This window comes from Bidens hawaiensis, unplaced genomic scaffold, assembly GCF_021521415.1.
Source record: "Bidens hawaiensis isolate Kalapana, Puna unplaced genomic scaffold, B.hawaiensis_p1.1 tig00006734_1, whole genome shotgun sequence".
Taxonomy (NCBI): Eukaryota; Viridiplantae; Streptophyta; class Magnoliopsida; order Asterales; family Asteraceae; genus Bidens; species Bidens hawaiensis.
In genome coordinates, this window is record NW_027491459.1 from 912,439 (window position 1) to 928,306 (window position 15,868).

Consider the following 15,868-nt stretch of genomic DNA (forward strand, 5'->3'; position numbering starts at 1 on the left):
ATCAAGTGTTTCAAGTTTTAATATTATTTAATTATTACAAAAAATTTTAAGTGGCTAAAACTAAGTGACATGTTTAACTATGGCAATTGGCAAGCCTAGAATTAGCTGTTTTCATAAACCTAGAATGACGATGATGTGTAATAAACACAACGTTAACGTTCATGGTTCACCTAAAAAAAACAGGAAAGGGAAAAAAGAAAACCAAAGCTAACACAATTAGTAAGTCAATTAATTAAAGTAAGATGTGGTTGATGACTCCAACCATATATGTTTTCAACAATCTACGGGCTCAATCGATTTTCAATAACAAAATATATAGCGGATTTATAAACTGTTATAACAAGGTTTATTTAGTAATTTGAAAAGATTCTTGTTACTACATGAATCCAAGCCTAGAGAATAGCTAAGAACCAAGTTGTAGTGCAAAGAATGGGAATAGGAGATCTACAAAATAGAAGATCGTTAGTCTCGTCACAAACAGGTAAGAGATCTACAAATGTTTATTTGTTTTCTTAGTATTCTAATCAAGATTTGTTTCCTTAATACCGTCTGATGTTTTACCCTATGGGTGTCCTAACTCAAAAATGAGTCCCTTTATCAAAGTGTTGTCATGACGAGGACACACACCCTTTTATTAAAGGGTTGTTGTCATTGATACATGTGTCTTTTTTTATTAAAGTGTTGTAACTTGGACATACTCATTGGATAATTTGGGTGTTACCCTTCAATTGTAATGCCTTCATTTAATATAACAAGAATGAAAAGAAAAAATTTCAACATGATAGACTTATTAAAACTTCCAATGAAACGTTTATTAAATCACTAATCATACTTTTAAATTCTAAAAATTTTAAATTCATCACTAACTTTATTAACAATAATTGTAGCTCAAAACAAATTCTACACATCAAATAATTGTAGCTCGAAATCAACTCATTAAAAGTTTGAGTCAAGCCAAGCTTAAACAAGCTTGGGGCTGATCTCGGGACTAGAAATAAATTTGTTTAATAAACGATTTCAAGTTCAAGCTTCACTAAATATAGCCCTCGATGTTTCTGTTTGATGAAAACACATGATCATGTTGTAACCAAGTTGTTCATATCAAACATGTTTTTTGATCACTTTAAACCTTGACCAATAAGCAAAACATAAACAAACTAGTTAAACACATACAAGATTGAAGACTATCAATGTCCAATAGTGCATAACCCGAGTTCAAATAAATATAATAATAAGGTCTTACCAAATAATTTGAAGACCAATACTTTAACAAGAATAGACACAGCCAGTCTTGATTAACAAACGGTTTGATTCAAACCTTGGACCAATGCAGGCTTGGGCTCGGTTTGACCCAAGCCTTTGGGTGACTCCGATGAATAAACGTTTTGTTTATTTCCATTTTCACCCTTACCCGTTTTCTCCTCTGTCTGTTGACCCGATTGCGATGTTTTGACCACTTTATTAACCACACTAGTTACCCATGACACACTAGTAATAACATACTTGTTTGTCATAATAGCAGAACCGGCTTTACTAACTGTTTGTTCAGCGGCTGCAAATGCTGACATGGTGTTCTTGGAAATCTGAAGCTTCTGGTTAATATCTTTGACTTTTTCGGTGACCATGGACGTGCCCGTGTTGACTTTTTGAGTAAGTCCATGTTTCTGGTCAAAGGACTTGGCTTTAGTGACTGCATCTTTACCCAAAACAACACCCTTTGCAAACATATTGCTCAAAGTGGATTCTGGTTTAACTTTAGCAGGAGCGTAAGCGTTCCTTCCACGTGGCTGTAATGTATTTGTTGATGAGAATATGTACAGGTGGCAATTTTTGACACGACATGAGAATAATAAGGTTTTGGGTTGTCATATATTCATATATCTAACTCGCCTATTAAATGGGTCATGTTCATGTTGACGTGGTTTAGCCTGTTTAATTAATGTCGACCTTCTAACCCATTTAACCAACTGTTTTAAAAAGACGGTCAGGTTGACATGTTTAGCTTGTTTAATTAAAAACGTCAATCCGTTAACACGTTTAGCCCTTTTTTTACGGCCTACCAACCTGGGTAGTGTTTAGATTGACCTGTTTAATCAAATGGGTCTTGTTCAGGGTGACCTGTTTAAACCGTTCCATAGTTATTAAAAGCGTTGCTTTTTTGCACATAGGCGTTTTTTAGTAGAAGCGCAATTTTTATTTTTTGTTTTTTTATTTAAGTGCGCTTTTTTTTAGGCCCACGCTTTTTTTGCGCCTAGGCCCTCAGAGAGGACTATGCGCCTTAAGTGCACCTAACGCATTTGATAATTATGAACCGTTCAGTTAAACAGATCGACCTGCTCATACGTTTAACTCGTTTGATAAAACACGTCGACCCGCTTAACCCGTTACTTAAACATGTCGACCTGTTAACCAGTTTAACCGATTTTTTAATTAAACGGGTATTCCAGGTTGGCTTTTTTGGACTCGGTTAATCCAACAAGTTGACCCACTAACCCATTTAACCCATTTTTTACCACCTAGCAACTTGGGCCATGTTGAGATCGGCCTGTTTAATTAAAGGGTTTGTGTTCATGTCGACCTGTTTGCCCTTTTAAGTAAACACGTCGACCTCCTAACCCTTTTAACCTATTTTTTAAATAAATGGGCTTAACTAAAATGGCCGTGTTCAGGTTGACTTGTTTAACCTGGTTAATTTAACATGTCAACCAGCTAATCCGTTTAGCCATTATGTACAACCCGATTAACACACTTGTAACTTGGCCCGTCAACCCGTTTGACTCATTTAGATAAATAGGTTAATCGGGTCATGTTAGAGTTACATGATTTTAAGTGTAGACAGGTAAGGGCCGATCGATGTTTTTACATGAATAAAGTTACGTATTCAGTTCGAATTCAACCCGCCAACCCAAAACCTGCCAACTAACCAACCTGATATGATTGACACCCATGTTAATAACGTATGGAAATGAAAATTGTGAACATTTGGAAAAGGGGCTTTCTTACAGGAAGAGCCGTTGCAGCTTCTGGTGGAAGGTTGTACTCCGGTGCAAGGGTTACAGTGACAGTCATATCAACTATCGTTGCTCCCTGATCAACACATATTACTCTAAACTTATTTGTATTCATGTAAAGGTAGATATAATCTTCCAAGCTAAAAGCTAGTTACTTACCGAAAGAAGAACAGCAGTATCTGCTCCTTGCGAGTCTGTGAAGGTGACGAACGCGTTTTGGGAACAATCATCATTACTGCAAAGAAAGTTCATATTTAGCGTTAACAGTAAAAACAAAAACAAAAAACACGAACGTGGAAATTACTACACTAACCTTTGGACCTCAACATACACAATATCGCCTGAAAACGAAAAGAACTCGCTAACATCTCTTAGTGAAGCCTTTAAAGAAAGATTGCTAACTTTAACACTTTTTGCCTGCAGATATGGTACATACATTTAACATTGTGGTTTATTAAAGCATGTTACATTTCAGTGCATTTAATTAATCCTGATGAATATTTCCCCTCACAATTTCTCTTGTTTTGGATATACGTCCCCAAAATCATTTATATCGGAGCCTTGTGTATTTTTAAGTTTTCTCTCTTTTGGACTTCTATGTATTAACTTCACACTGCACAGCCGAGCTTTGGCTCGTTTAAGCCTTCAAGGTACTACACGAGCTCGAGCATTTTTCTTAAAATATATAAAAATAATTAAAAAAGTATACAAAGTAATTTATTTATAAATAATAAACAAGCCAAGCCCAGAGCTTGAAAAACTGACTCACAAGCTTAACTCGAGGTTTAGAAAAGGAGCTCGAAACGAGCCGAGCTCCTGAACGTCAAGTTCTCAATTCACATACTTAATTTGGTTAGGTTTTAAAAAGTTAAGCAGATAGATGTATAGGAATTGAAGAAAAATAGAGGTGCAATAATCACTCACCGACATTGCGAATGCTAAATATGAGCTGATTCAGCCAAGTGAACTGCTATGGAAGAGTGAGGCAGGCACAGAGGGTTTTGATTTTTGAAAACGTATTTAAATTTCAAACATGGCGCCGTGGGTATAGTATTTATATGAAATAAACGTACTAGTGTTGTTGCATTAGGTACTACTTGTTCATGCATCAATCTCATTTTATCATTGCATGTTATTAATTTTTTTAAAGGTTTTTGTTGTTGTTATTAGAAGACTATGTGCGTGTTTGGTGATACCATTAGCACAAATCTCAAAATCTTGTGATATGTGTCTCAAACTTGTTATCCTTTTTGTGTATGTATGTGTGTTGATACTCATTAACACAATGTGTATGTATATGTTACGCGACATAGGGACTTTTACATATGCTTCTTACAATATGTTTTTAAAATGCATCATGACACTTGACATATGGCCTAATGACAATGTTCGACATTAATAAATCTACTCACATTGTAAATATAGTCCCTCCAATGGTATTGCCATGTCATCGTCGAGTAATAAAAGAGAAACTTCTGTGGATGGTTAACAATGCTCTTTTACTTGTAGGGTTGTAGTTGATTTAAAAGACAGTCTACACTATGATTTTCGTACTACAAGTCATGAAGAAGTTCTTTCCATGGAGAAAACTTCTAATACATCGTCTTTGATACAACAACTTTCATCAAGAATCCAAACGATCCTAGATAAACCCTTTCTAGCCTCAAAACATGTAAAAAAACTTTAAATTTCACTTAGTAAAAGAAGTAAGTGTAACAATCACTTTAAGAGTGTAAAAGTCCCTCCCATCCATGCGCTAACCGTCCTTAAACCATGAAAATAATCACCTTTTACATACATAGTCATCCTTCAACTTTTTATTTAGTTTTTTATACCAATAACGATACTTATTCACATATTTTTTTTAGAACGACGACTCTCTTCTATTTTGTCTACCACACTCTTCAAATCTGGAGAGACCTAATGCCCCACTTTGGCCAGATTACATTGTCTTAATCGGGCTCACATTGGTTTCAGAGTTTGACTTGGGCGTTCCCCCGAGAAACCATACCGCCGACTGCCACTTGACAGTCACTGTGCCACCACAAGAGTAAAACTCTTTGATGTAACACATGGTAGGATGAAAACCTGGGTGGGTTCTGAGTTCGAACTAACAACCTTTGCGTAAAACCTAGCTCAAATTATTCATTGATAATATCCACCCAAAGTGACACACCGTTAAAAATTAGTCGGTGTCAATTTGACTTCATATGGGCCAAACCCAACCCAAATTTGGCCCGACTGGTCCTCTTTAAATGGAGATAAACCTCACAGATTTCCTTTCCTTCGAAACAGCATCCTTGCCCGATTCGTTGTTTCCAGTTCGACGGTAGTGAATCGCCAGATCGGTGCCGGAGTTAATTATCACCATATTATATTCAACGGTCAAAACCCTAGCTACTTGATTCTATTAACATGAGTATCGAGCCATTCAACAAGTAAACAAAATCCCTAATTGATTCAATTATATTACTATTACAATTACATATTGATGAATGAGTTTGTCTGTTTATGAATCAATTCAATCAGATTGGTGAAGTTGGCTGCTCGGGCATTCTACGACGATATAACCGCAAAAGGAGATAATCAACAGAAATCAGGCAAGACTGATAATCGAGGCATTGCTGTTGTTGTTCTTGATGCTCTCACCAGGTTTATTATTATTATTATTATTATTATTATTACTTCATTTCCATGCTTTGATTTTTCAAGTGTTAAATAGTCATGATAGTATTTGCTTTTCTATAGTTATCACATAATCAGTCAAAACCACTAGATAAATATCACTGCTTTATAACTAGAGACTGAAAGGATTCCTATTAATCACCTTTGCACTCAAAACCGAACACGACGACTTTGGAGAGAATAAGCTCGATACAATAAAACTAATTACAGAACCTTCTGTATGTACTGACTTTTAGATTTATTATATTCTAACTCAAACTCAATTAAATAACCAAAAATAAGTCAAATAGTAAACTAAACACTTCAATTTAATCTTCGTATTTAGCGGCTCTTTTATGGCAAAAGACAAGCCCAACAGATCTTTTTGAACATCGATGATGCATGTGTCATACTGTCATTAGAGATTCAACATGTGGTCGACATACGTATGATTTAGTTTTGAGTGAACGGATGGCTGCAAACAACGGTGCTCAAGGCGAGCGATAAACTCTATTTGCTTCAAAATTTTCATCCATTAGGCTTGATTTAGTGTTGTTAACTACTCAGTTGTAACATTAAAGATGGTTTATTGATTAGATTTTATGATTTGGTTTGTTCATGATATAGAGGCATTGCGATTCGATTAAGATTTTGAAATCTTTTACCTTGAGAACAGCTTTATAATATAAATATACAAAGTTATATTGAAATTTACGTCAACTCACACAAGGCCATGTGTGGAATTTTCTTACCCTTTCTGACTTTCTGTACCAGCAGGCACCCAAAGGTCTCCATCTCGCCATCGAAGCATTGAATTAAAATAATATGAACACACCATTTCTCTAAATGACAAGGCTTTTATTAATAGGAGAGTGAAATAAGATATCTATAGTCTATGTGATGAAGACAGTATGAGCTAGTAACTAATCAAATTTGATAACCTTATCAGTGCTATACTGCATTATTGTCGCTCCTGTGAACTAACTACAAATAGGTAGTCTGACTAATCGAATACATGATGTGAAAGATGCAAGAAAGAAGCTTGAATTTGTGTTTTTTAGTAAGTCAAACATTTAAAGTTTCTAATGTTGTTAATTTGTTTACTAGCTTCGAATCTTTAAATCATTTTTTTCTTGTCATTTTTTTCTCGTTATGATTATGCATTGCTTTTCTGTTATTGTAGACGACAATGGGTGCGCGAAGAAGATTTAGCAAAAGACTTGAAGTTGCACTTAAAACAACTTAGGAGAACTTTGCGCTTTTTTGAAGAAGAAAAGCTAGTGACCAGGGATCATAGGAAAGAGGTTAGTTTTTAAATTCATAACATAATTTTAATACAGGGTTGCACATAATCTATCTTATCATTTTTTACTACAAAAAAGATGTTAACTTTATATGTTTCTATATATTCATTATAGACTGCAAAGGGTGCAAAAGCCTATAGTGCTGCAGTTGCTGCCACTGCGGAAAGTCTGCCTGGAAGAGATGGTGAAGAAAAGATTAAGCTGCACACTCACTCTTATTGTTGTCTTGACTATTCACAGGTCTCTCTCTACCCTCTCTAAAAACTAATCTACATTTGCCCTTTTTAATTGTTAATTCAATTGGAGTTTCATTATGGAAGTTTCTAACGAGTTTCGTTATACTGGCTCAGTTGTAGGCCTCTGTAAACAAACTGAACGGAACATGTTTATGTTCCTTTAACTTTAATCGAACACAAGATCAAACACGGTCAGTTAAATGAACGGGTTTTCTTGTTCGTGTTTGTTCGTTAAGACGCTAAGAAAGTGAGCATGTTTGTGTTCATTTGTAAATAGTATAAGCGAACGATTCACGAATGTAAACAAGCTAACATAACTGAAAATAGATGAACAAACATAACTCAATGTTTATTCGTTAAGAAATTGGGCATATTCATGTTCGTTTATGTTGGTTTGTTGATAGTATACATGAACGCTTCACAAATGAACATAGCTGAAAATAGATGAACAAACATAACCAATCAATTGAGCAAACACCGGTTAAAAGTAAGTGTGAATATCAATACGTCGGGCCTAAAAATTAATTAAACTAGTCTAATTTGTAGTGGTTTTAAAGTTTTTTTAATGAATTTTGTAAATGAACGTAACACACGAACTTAAATAAACAAGGAGCAGACATAAATGAGCACAAATGAGTGAACAATAAACTAACATTCACAAACAAGACACGCGTTCATTTTCGGTCGTTTAACTAATGAACAAAAAAATATGTTCATGTTCTTTCGTTTATTCAATAAACTACCTAATTGCCTAACGGTTCACTGAACGTTTGGTTAGTTTACAGAATTACAGGCATACGTGGTTGATCAATCTTTATTTTAAATGTTTCAGATACATGATGTAGTGAGGTATAGAATACAACGGATGAAGAAAAAGTTGAAAGATGAACTAGACAACAAGAACACGGTCCAAGAATACGTATGCCCAAAATGTGGGAAAAGGTTTAATCTTTGTTGGTTTATCTTTATTCAAAATGATGAATCAATAATCAAATTCAACTAATTTTCTAACAACTTTCAGATATAATGCATTGGATGCTATTCGATTGATCTCTTTTGAAGATGATTCGTTTCATTGTGAAAGTTGCAACACAGAATTAGTTGCAGAGAGTGATAAGTTAGCTTCCCAAGATATTGGAGAAGGTGACGATAACGCAAGAAGACGACGTCGTGAAAAATTGAGGGATCTGCTTCAAAAGATGGAGGTACTTATATCGAAAACGAACATTTAAACGGACAAGATTTCTTGTTCGTGTCCATTTGTTAAGAAAATGAACATGCTCGTCTGTTAATATTATAAATGAACAGCTCATTAACGTAAACGAATGAACATTATTGAACATAGATGAATGAACATAACTGAGCTAACATCAAATAAATAAATTGAACATCAATCTATTAGGCCTAACAAGTTATTAAAAGTTGACTAAATTGTTATAGGAGATATCTTTATTTCATAAACTAAACTAGATTATAATGGGCCTAAAAAGTAAGTGATATATAAACAAACGTAAATGAACAAACTTAGGGGCTGTTTGGTAGCCTCTAAATCGGTTAGAGGTAGAGTGTGTTTGGTTCACTAAAAAGACACATCTTAATGGTTCATGGAGCCTCTTAATGGGTAAGTTTCATAAATATGTTGAATGATTCAGAAGCTACCTCTTAATCGGTCACGTCTTTTAATGATTCTGCACAAGATTACCAAACAAGCCCTTAAACTAACATAAATGAACAAACGAGGCATGTATTCACTTTCATTTGATTAGTAAACAAATGAACATAAACGAACTTTCTGCCTAACGGTTCACCGTTTGTTTACAGGCCTCTTTTACTTATTTATGTCTTGGTTTGGCTACAACAATAAGCAGTAAAATTACTGTATCCGAACACCCCCTAATGTCTGCTACAGTAGTACAGTTTTGTTTTAGTTTGTTTTCCAGTTTAGTATACCATTTATGTCATCCATGCTTGTTTTTCTTTTCTTTAATAAAATTTATTGGTGGTAAAAATGCAGGTAGAATTGAAACCTTTGATGGAACAGCTTGCACGAGTAAAAGACTTAGAAGCCCCTGATTATGGAACTCTTCAAGCATGGGAACTTAGAGCAAGTGCTGTTGCACGTGCGTCTAATTCTGATAATGCTGGCAATGATTCTTCTAGATCTGGACAGGGAGGTACCCCCATGCCATTTCTTGGAGAGACAAAGGTATATATGTGTGTGTGCGTGTGCGTGTGCGTGCGCGTGCGCGTGTGTCGATGTGTGTGTATATATGCACATATATATAGGGAGAGGTCCGTTACAAAAGGTTCTAAAACTTTAAGGTTTACAATGTTTATTCAAAATCCAAAAACTAGCTATAACAAAGACCCATACATCCTATTTAAGCTAAACAATTTAAACTTGAAATGGAAACTAGATAAATATAAAAATATAAAAGATAACAAGAAATAAAAGTAAATCTTCTTCTTTATTTTCTTAATCTTTGTCTCAAACCATTCTTGCATCAGTTTACCTGTAATTCCGTATAAATACAACTTCAACTCAAAAAATAACCCTAGAGACATTAATAAACATCACACTTGAACCAGATATCACATGAACAATGATCGAGTCAAATAAGAAGTTTATACTTTGTATATGAAATTAATCAATTACAAAAGATGTAAAGAAACCAACCTTGGATTTGCATGATACAAAATTGGTTGATTAACGAATCGTTGTTTACAGTGTGTACTCATTTTAATTTTATTCGCTAGGTTAAAAGTTATTTTTAAACAATATGGGCCGCAAAAAAGTATTAAAAATATCTTCATTTTAGATCCGGTATTTAAAAAAAACCCGGCGATATGATGTTAAAGCAAACCGTCTAAAAATACGGACTCTAAATACCGGTAGTCTTACCGAAATCCGGTATAACCGGTTCAACCGGCCGGTACATACCAGTTTTTAAAACATTGCGTATAACCCTCTCCTACATATATAGGTATATATGTGCATTCGCTATATCTGTTCATATTATCTGTTTTTATACATGTAATTTCATGGCTTGTGTTACAATGTTCATATATCGGATTGTTGGGGCACATGTTATGTCAAAGTTCCATTATAATGTACTTTTATAGTAATATGAACATCATAACAAAATTTCAATGAATAATTGGTATACAATAATTCATTTACAGGTTGAAGTGGCTTTCTCTGGTGTTGAGGAAAAAGGAGAAATAAAATCTGAAAATGCACCGATGAAAGTTTTGCCTCCATGGATGATTAAAGAAGGAATGAATCTCACAAACGAGCAGCGTGGGGTCGTAAAGCAAGAACCAAAATTGGAGGGAACTTCAGCTTCTATGGATATAAAAGACGAGAAGAAGTCAGTAAGTCAAGAAGACCATGCAAAGAATCTTCAGGTTAGTTCAACAATCATATTTCATGTTTGTTATTATATTAACTTTTTTTTACTGTTACGAACTTATTAATATGCTGATTGATGTTTTGTAGGATGAGTATGTGAAAGCATATTATGCTGCTATACTTCAAAGGCAAAAAGAACAAGAGGAAGCCGCCAAGAGGGAGCAAGAATTGTCAACCAACACTGATGTTGACCCGTCAAGTTCTAGAAAACGCCAACGGGATGATGATGTTGAATGGGAAGAGACTCCCACTGCAGGTAATTTGTGTTTCTCTCTCTCTCACGCACACACACGCGCACATATATACATACATGCATGCATACAAAAGAGATCTTAATGTGAGAAGCATAGAAATAACGTCAATAATTACAACACTAGAGTAAGTGTTTTTTTAAATATAGAGTTAAGTGTTAACATACTTACTATAGTTATCTGTACCCTTGGTGGTTACATAACTGCTCACCCCATTATTTCACTAAATCATTAATGCACAACGTACGAGTGCTTTAATCTTTATGTGGTTCTTGCTCTTCTCAACATAAATGTGTTTCTGAAAAGAATGCATCCCTTTATGTATATGAATGTAGATACATTTGTATATGTATGTATATTATGCCACTGCATACTGATTCGTGTCTTATCCTATATAAAAGTTACACCGTTTGGGTTACGTTGACCCACTGAGCGACACTTCTTTTTTAGTTTTTCTGATAGTTCATAAATAATTTATGCACAAATCATGTTGTTTACAAAAACAATACTTATACTGGGACTTTTGACTAGTTTCAAGTTTCACCTTTTGATCCATTTGACTCGTTCCCCTTTCTAGCAGAATTTAATAATTTGACCCGTTTGACTGTTTGCAGGGGAGACTTTCAAGGTGGACTTGAATGTTGAAGCAGCAGAGTCAGGTGATGAAGATGGTGATGATGACGATGGCATTGACTGGGAAGAAGGCTAAAGCTGATCGTGTAGCTGTTTTTCACTTCAGAATTCGTTTTGAAACGTGTTCATTAATCATTATACATGGTATAAATATGAATTTTTTTATTGCAGATCCTAGTGTTAGGGATGTGTAGTTTACTGGATTTACAAATGATGTTTGTGTTGGTGGTTTGTTAATCATCTCCGATTTCAATTGGGTCATTTAATGTTGTAAACTCTTATTATTTGTTAACAAAAGCAACCATTAGTACTCATAAACTCATAATTGTGGAATTGTTAAATGAACACTGAAGTACTTCAAATAGAGACAGTTTAGTGTTATAACGACAAATTAGTTTCGCAAACGATTTCATATTCTTGTAGTACACTGCATTGAAGCCGTTAACAGGAATATAATTAGCGCGGTACAGCACGTTGAAGTCTTTGTGGTACACGGGCATTGAAGTTGTTAGGTTAACAATAGTGTTGTCGAAGTCTTTGTGGTACACGGGCATTGAAGTTGTTAGGTGAACAATAGTGTTGCAGTTGAGGATAAGTAAAACTACATGATGTACATTGCTGCCACTGCAATGAGTGAGCTCTCTAATGGATTCTCCCAACATGCTCTAGGTAATTATCAATAACCTTATTCTTTACATTTTTATTTTGTTTACTTTTGTGATGAGAAAGAAAGTGATAGTTTTATGAAGTTGTATAATATTCTTGTTTAATTTCTGACTGTATTTGTTATGAAATTACTAGTTTTTATCACTCGTATTACCGATTACGGGCTGTTTTACATTATTCGTTTTTAATATTTATATACTTTTTGGGAGTTTAACTTTATTTATTGTAAGAAAATTAATAATATACTTAGAGTTTGATGAAAAAAGGGTTTCACAAATAACTAAGATGTTATAACCCGGTTAAAAAGTTATCTGAGTTTGGTGAGACTCAAAACCCGCTTATTTTTTTTATTATAAAATTGTTTCTTAATTATAAATAATATATTTTTAAAAAAATTCACATAATAATTTTTAGTATATCCCTATTTTATAGGATTTTCACATCAATAATTTGGTGAGATTAATTTTTAATTTAATGAGATGTTATAACTCGTTTAAGGAATATCGGGGTTTGGTAAGACCCATACCCATAAATTCAGGTCAAATGTATGAGAAACATCCATTTACAAATAATACAATCTGGTGACTTGAGAGAATGTAAAGAGCAACCAGAGAGCTTTTAAAGTTTTCGTTTATATATATTATTTGCTTTTATCCCCCGTATTATGGGGTTGTTATATATTATTCGTTTATAATATTTATATATATTTTTTGGATTTTAATTTTATTTATTGTAAGTAAGTTAAAAATATATTTAGGATTTGATGATGAAATGATTTCACAAATAAATAAGATATTATAACCCGGTTTCAAAGTTATATAAGTTTGGTGAGGCTCATAATCTGCTTATTTTTTTTACTAAAAATTGTTTCTTATTTATAAATAACGTCTTTTATAAAAAATCAAATATTAATTTTTAGTATATCCCTACTTTATAGAATTTTCAAATCTTATGAGGTTGTTTTACATCATTCGTTTATAATATTAATAGATATTTTCAGAATTTTTTTTAATTTTATTTACTGTAAGAAAGTTAATAATGTAATTACGATTTGATAATGAAAAAGTTTCATAAATAAATGAGATATTATAACCCGTTTTAAAAGTTATATGGGTTTGGTGAGACCCATGACCCGTTTATTTTTTTTACTATAAAATTATTTCTTAATTATATATATATATATTTTTTTTCAAAAATAAGATATTAATTTTTAGTATATTTCTACTTTATAGGATTTTCATATCAAATATTTGGTGAGATTAATTTTTAATTTAATGAGATGTTATAACCAGTTTAAGGACTGTCTGGGTTTGGTGAGACCCATGCCCGTGAATTCGGGTCAAATGCATGAAAAACCTTCATTTATAAAAAAAAAAAATCTGGTGACTTGAAAGAAAGTATGAACCAGAAAGCTTTTAAATGTTACATTTATATATATATTACTAGTTTTTATTCTCCCCCCCCGTATTACGAGGGTTGTTTTATATTATTTGTTTTTATTATTTATATATTTTTTGAATTTTAATTTTATTTATTATATGTAAGTTAAGAATATACTTATGGTTTGATGCTAAAAGGTTTCACAAATAAATGAGATGTTATAACCCGGTTTAAAAGCTATATGGGTTTGGCGAGACCCAAGACCCGTTTATTATTTTACCATAAAATTGTTTCTTATATATAATAATATATTTTAAAAATATAATATATTAATTTTTAATATCTCCCTATTTTATAGGATTTTTACATCAAATATTTGGTGAGATTAAGCTTTAATTTAATGAGATGTTATAACCCGTTTAAGGAATATATGGGTTTGGTAATACCCATACCCGTGAATTCGGGTCAAATGCATAAGAAGCCTCCATTTAAAAAATCAAGCAATCTAGTGGCTTCCATAAAAAGGGGGAGCGACCACATCACGACACGTAAGATTTTTGAGTTTTCCACATACTTTGCGTTTAAACTTGGATGCTTTATGATATATATATATATATATATATATATATACACACATGTTTACTGCAGATAAACTTTGGCTATAAACAACGAGTGAGCGGAGTAAATGAGTAATCGTCACCTTATTTGTTATCCATACTTGCAACTGTCTCTGAACAAAATGATGATCAGCAAGCTTCTAAGATTTAGTCGAAGACGGCTACACACAATCGTCTCTAGAGAGATCATCCAACCCTCTTCTCCAACCCCTTCTTACTCCAAAACATATAATCTCTCATTGTTTGATCAAATTACGACAAGTTCACACACCCCGATTGTTGCATTCTACCAAAATCTTGATCAAAGTCCCCATGATAATACCCTCTGTCGAAAACTTTGACTCATTACTATCCTTTTAGCTGGCAGGCTGAAGAAAACTAGCCCAACTTATGTTGATTGCGATGACGAGGGGGTCGAGTATATTGAAGCATGCAATGACAGCTCCCTCTCGGATTTCCTCAAACAATCACAGCACGAAGATTTCGATCCGCTCTTTCCAAATGATCTGATATGGTTCAACCCGCACATCAGAGGTGATACTGAAGGTATCACTTGCCCATTAGCGGTTCAAGTCAACCGCTTTGCATGTGGAGGAGTAGCAGTGGCAGCTACGTTATCTCACAAGGTTGGTGATGGACGAACTGCGCTAAATTTCATCAATCATTGGGCAGCGGTGACAGCCAAAAAAGATACATGACTCATCAATCCCCATATCATTTCTCACCAAACTAGAGATTATAGTTATTTGTCGGAACTTTTAAGTGCGAGATCACGTGTTGGTTGTGTTACAAAGAGTTTTTTGTTCCCTAAACAAAAGTTAAATGATCTCAAAGCCAAGGTGATAGCCATGACCAGGGAATCCGGACATCCCATCGAGAACCCGACTCGGGTTGAAGCTTTGTCATGGCTAATCCATAACCGTGAATGGCGGCTGCTAACAAGAAAAGAAATTCAGGAACTTTCGAGTCACTTGCCATGGCCTTTCCAATGGATATGAGAAGCCATTTGGTAGAGAAATTACCGGAAACAAGCGTAGGAAATCTTTACTTTGCTTTAGAATCTCCCACAACGAATCAAAGTAAACTCGCACCACATATAGCAATTGGTGAAATGAGGGGAAATAAGGCAGCATTTCAAAGTATACAAAATCTGGAAGTGGCGATAGAAATGTATGATCAAATGGCACCTGAAATTATCTTGGAGGCGAAAAAAAGATTTGATGCGAGTCACATATATACTAGCCTGTATTGGTTTCCAGCATATGATATTGATTTCGGGTGGGGGAAGCCTGTAAAAGTAACTGTTGGGGGAACAATCTCAAACTTTACGGTTTTGATGGCGGCTCCTGATGGCAATGGCATTGTAGCCTCCGTGTGTTTGGAAAAAGAAGACATGATGATAATGCAAGATGACCCTGAACTACTAGCCTTTTGTTAGTTATTTATTTGATGGTTTCCTTGATTACTTGTTTGGTAGCTTTTTTAAGATCCAAATAACTGTCTTGAATTAATTGAACAAGTGTGTGAGTTGTGATATTGTGTTGTATGTGTTCAGAATAACGGAGTGTATGCAAATGGATTTTGAAATAGGTGTCTTTGTTGAAATCCTCTTAACATACATATATAATATAAACCATTCAGTGTACTTGCATCTATTTTCGATCCAGTATATATGAACTAGTTGTCTTTGTAGA

At 34.0% G+C, this 15,868-nt stretch overlaps 2 protein-coding genes and 1 pseudogene across 2 annotated transcripts; 2 read left to right on the plus strand and 1 right to left on the minus strand.

Moving 5' to 3' along the window:
• Positions 1–1,285: 1,285 nt before the first annotated feature.
• Positions 1,286–4,045, minus strand: LOC143633440 (binding partner of ACD11 1-like). Its single transcript, XM_077101756.1, has 5 exons — positions 3,936–4,045; positions 3,325–3,428; positions 3,171–3,246; positions 3,004–3,087; positions 1,286–1,787 (listed from the first exon to the last, which is right to left on the minus strand). The coding sequence occupies exons 1-5, from the start codon at positions 3,939–3,941 to the stop codon at positions 1,296–1,298; spliced, it is 762 nt and encodes a 253-aa protein (XP_076957871.1). The 5' UTR covers positions 3,942–4,045; the 3' UTR covers positions 1,286–1,295.
• A 1,381-nt stretch (positions 4,046–5,426) lies between these two features.
• LOC143633459 (transcription initiation factor IIE subunit alpha-like) lies at positions 5,427–11,789 on the plus strand. The gene is made up of 10 exons (XM_077101767.1): positions 5,427–5,449; positions 5,541–5,663; positions 6,859–6,979; positions 7,094–7,219; positions 8,048–8,157; positions 8,237–8,420; positions 9,230–9,421; positions 10,399–10,623; positions 10,715–10,883; positions 11,493–11,789. The coding sequence occupies exons 1-10, from the start codon at positions 5,427–5,429 to the stop codon at positions 11,585–11,587; spliced, it is 1,368 nt and encodes a 455-aa protein (XP_076957882.1). The 3' UTR covers positions 11,588–11,789.
• A 2,510-nt stretch (positions 11,790–14,299) lies between these two features.
• Positions 14,300–15,612, plus strand: LOC143633441 (akuammiline synthase 1-like; annotated as a pseudogene).
• Positions 15,613–15,868: the final 256 nt, after the last annotated feature.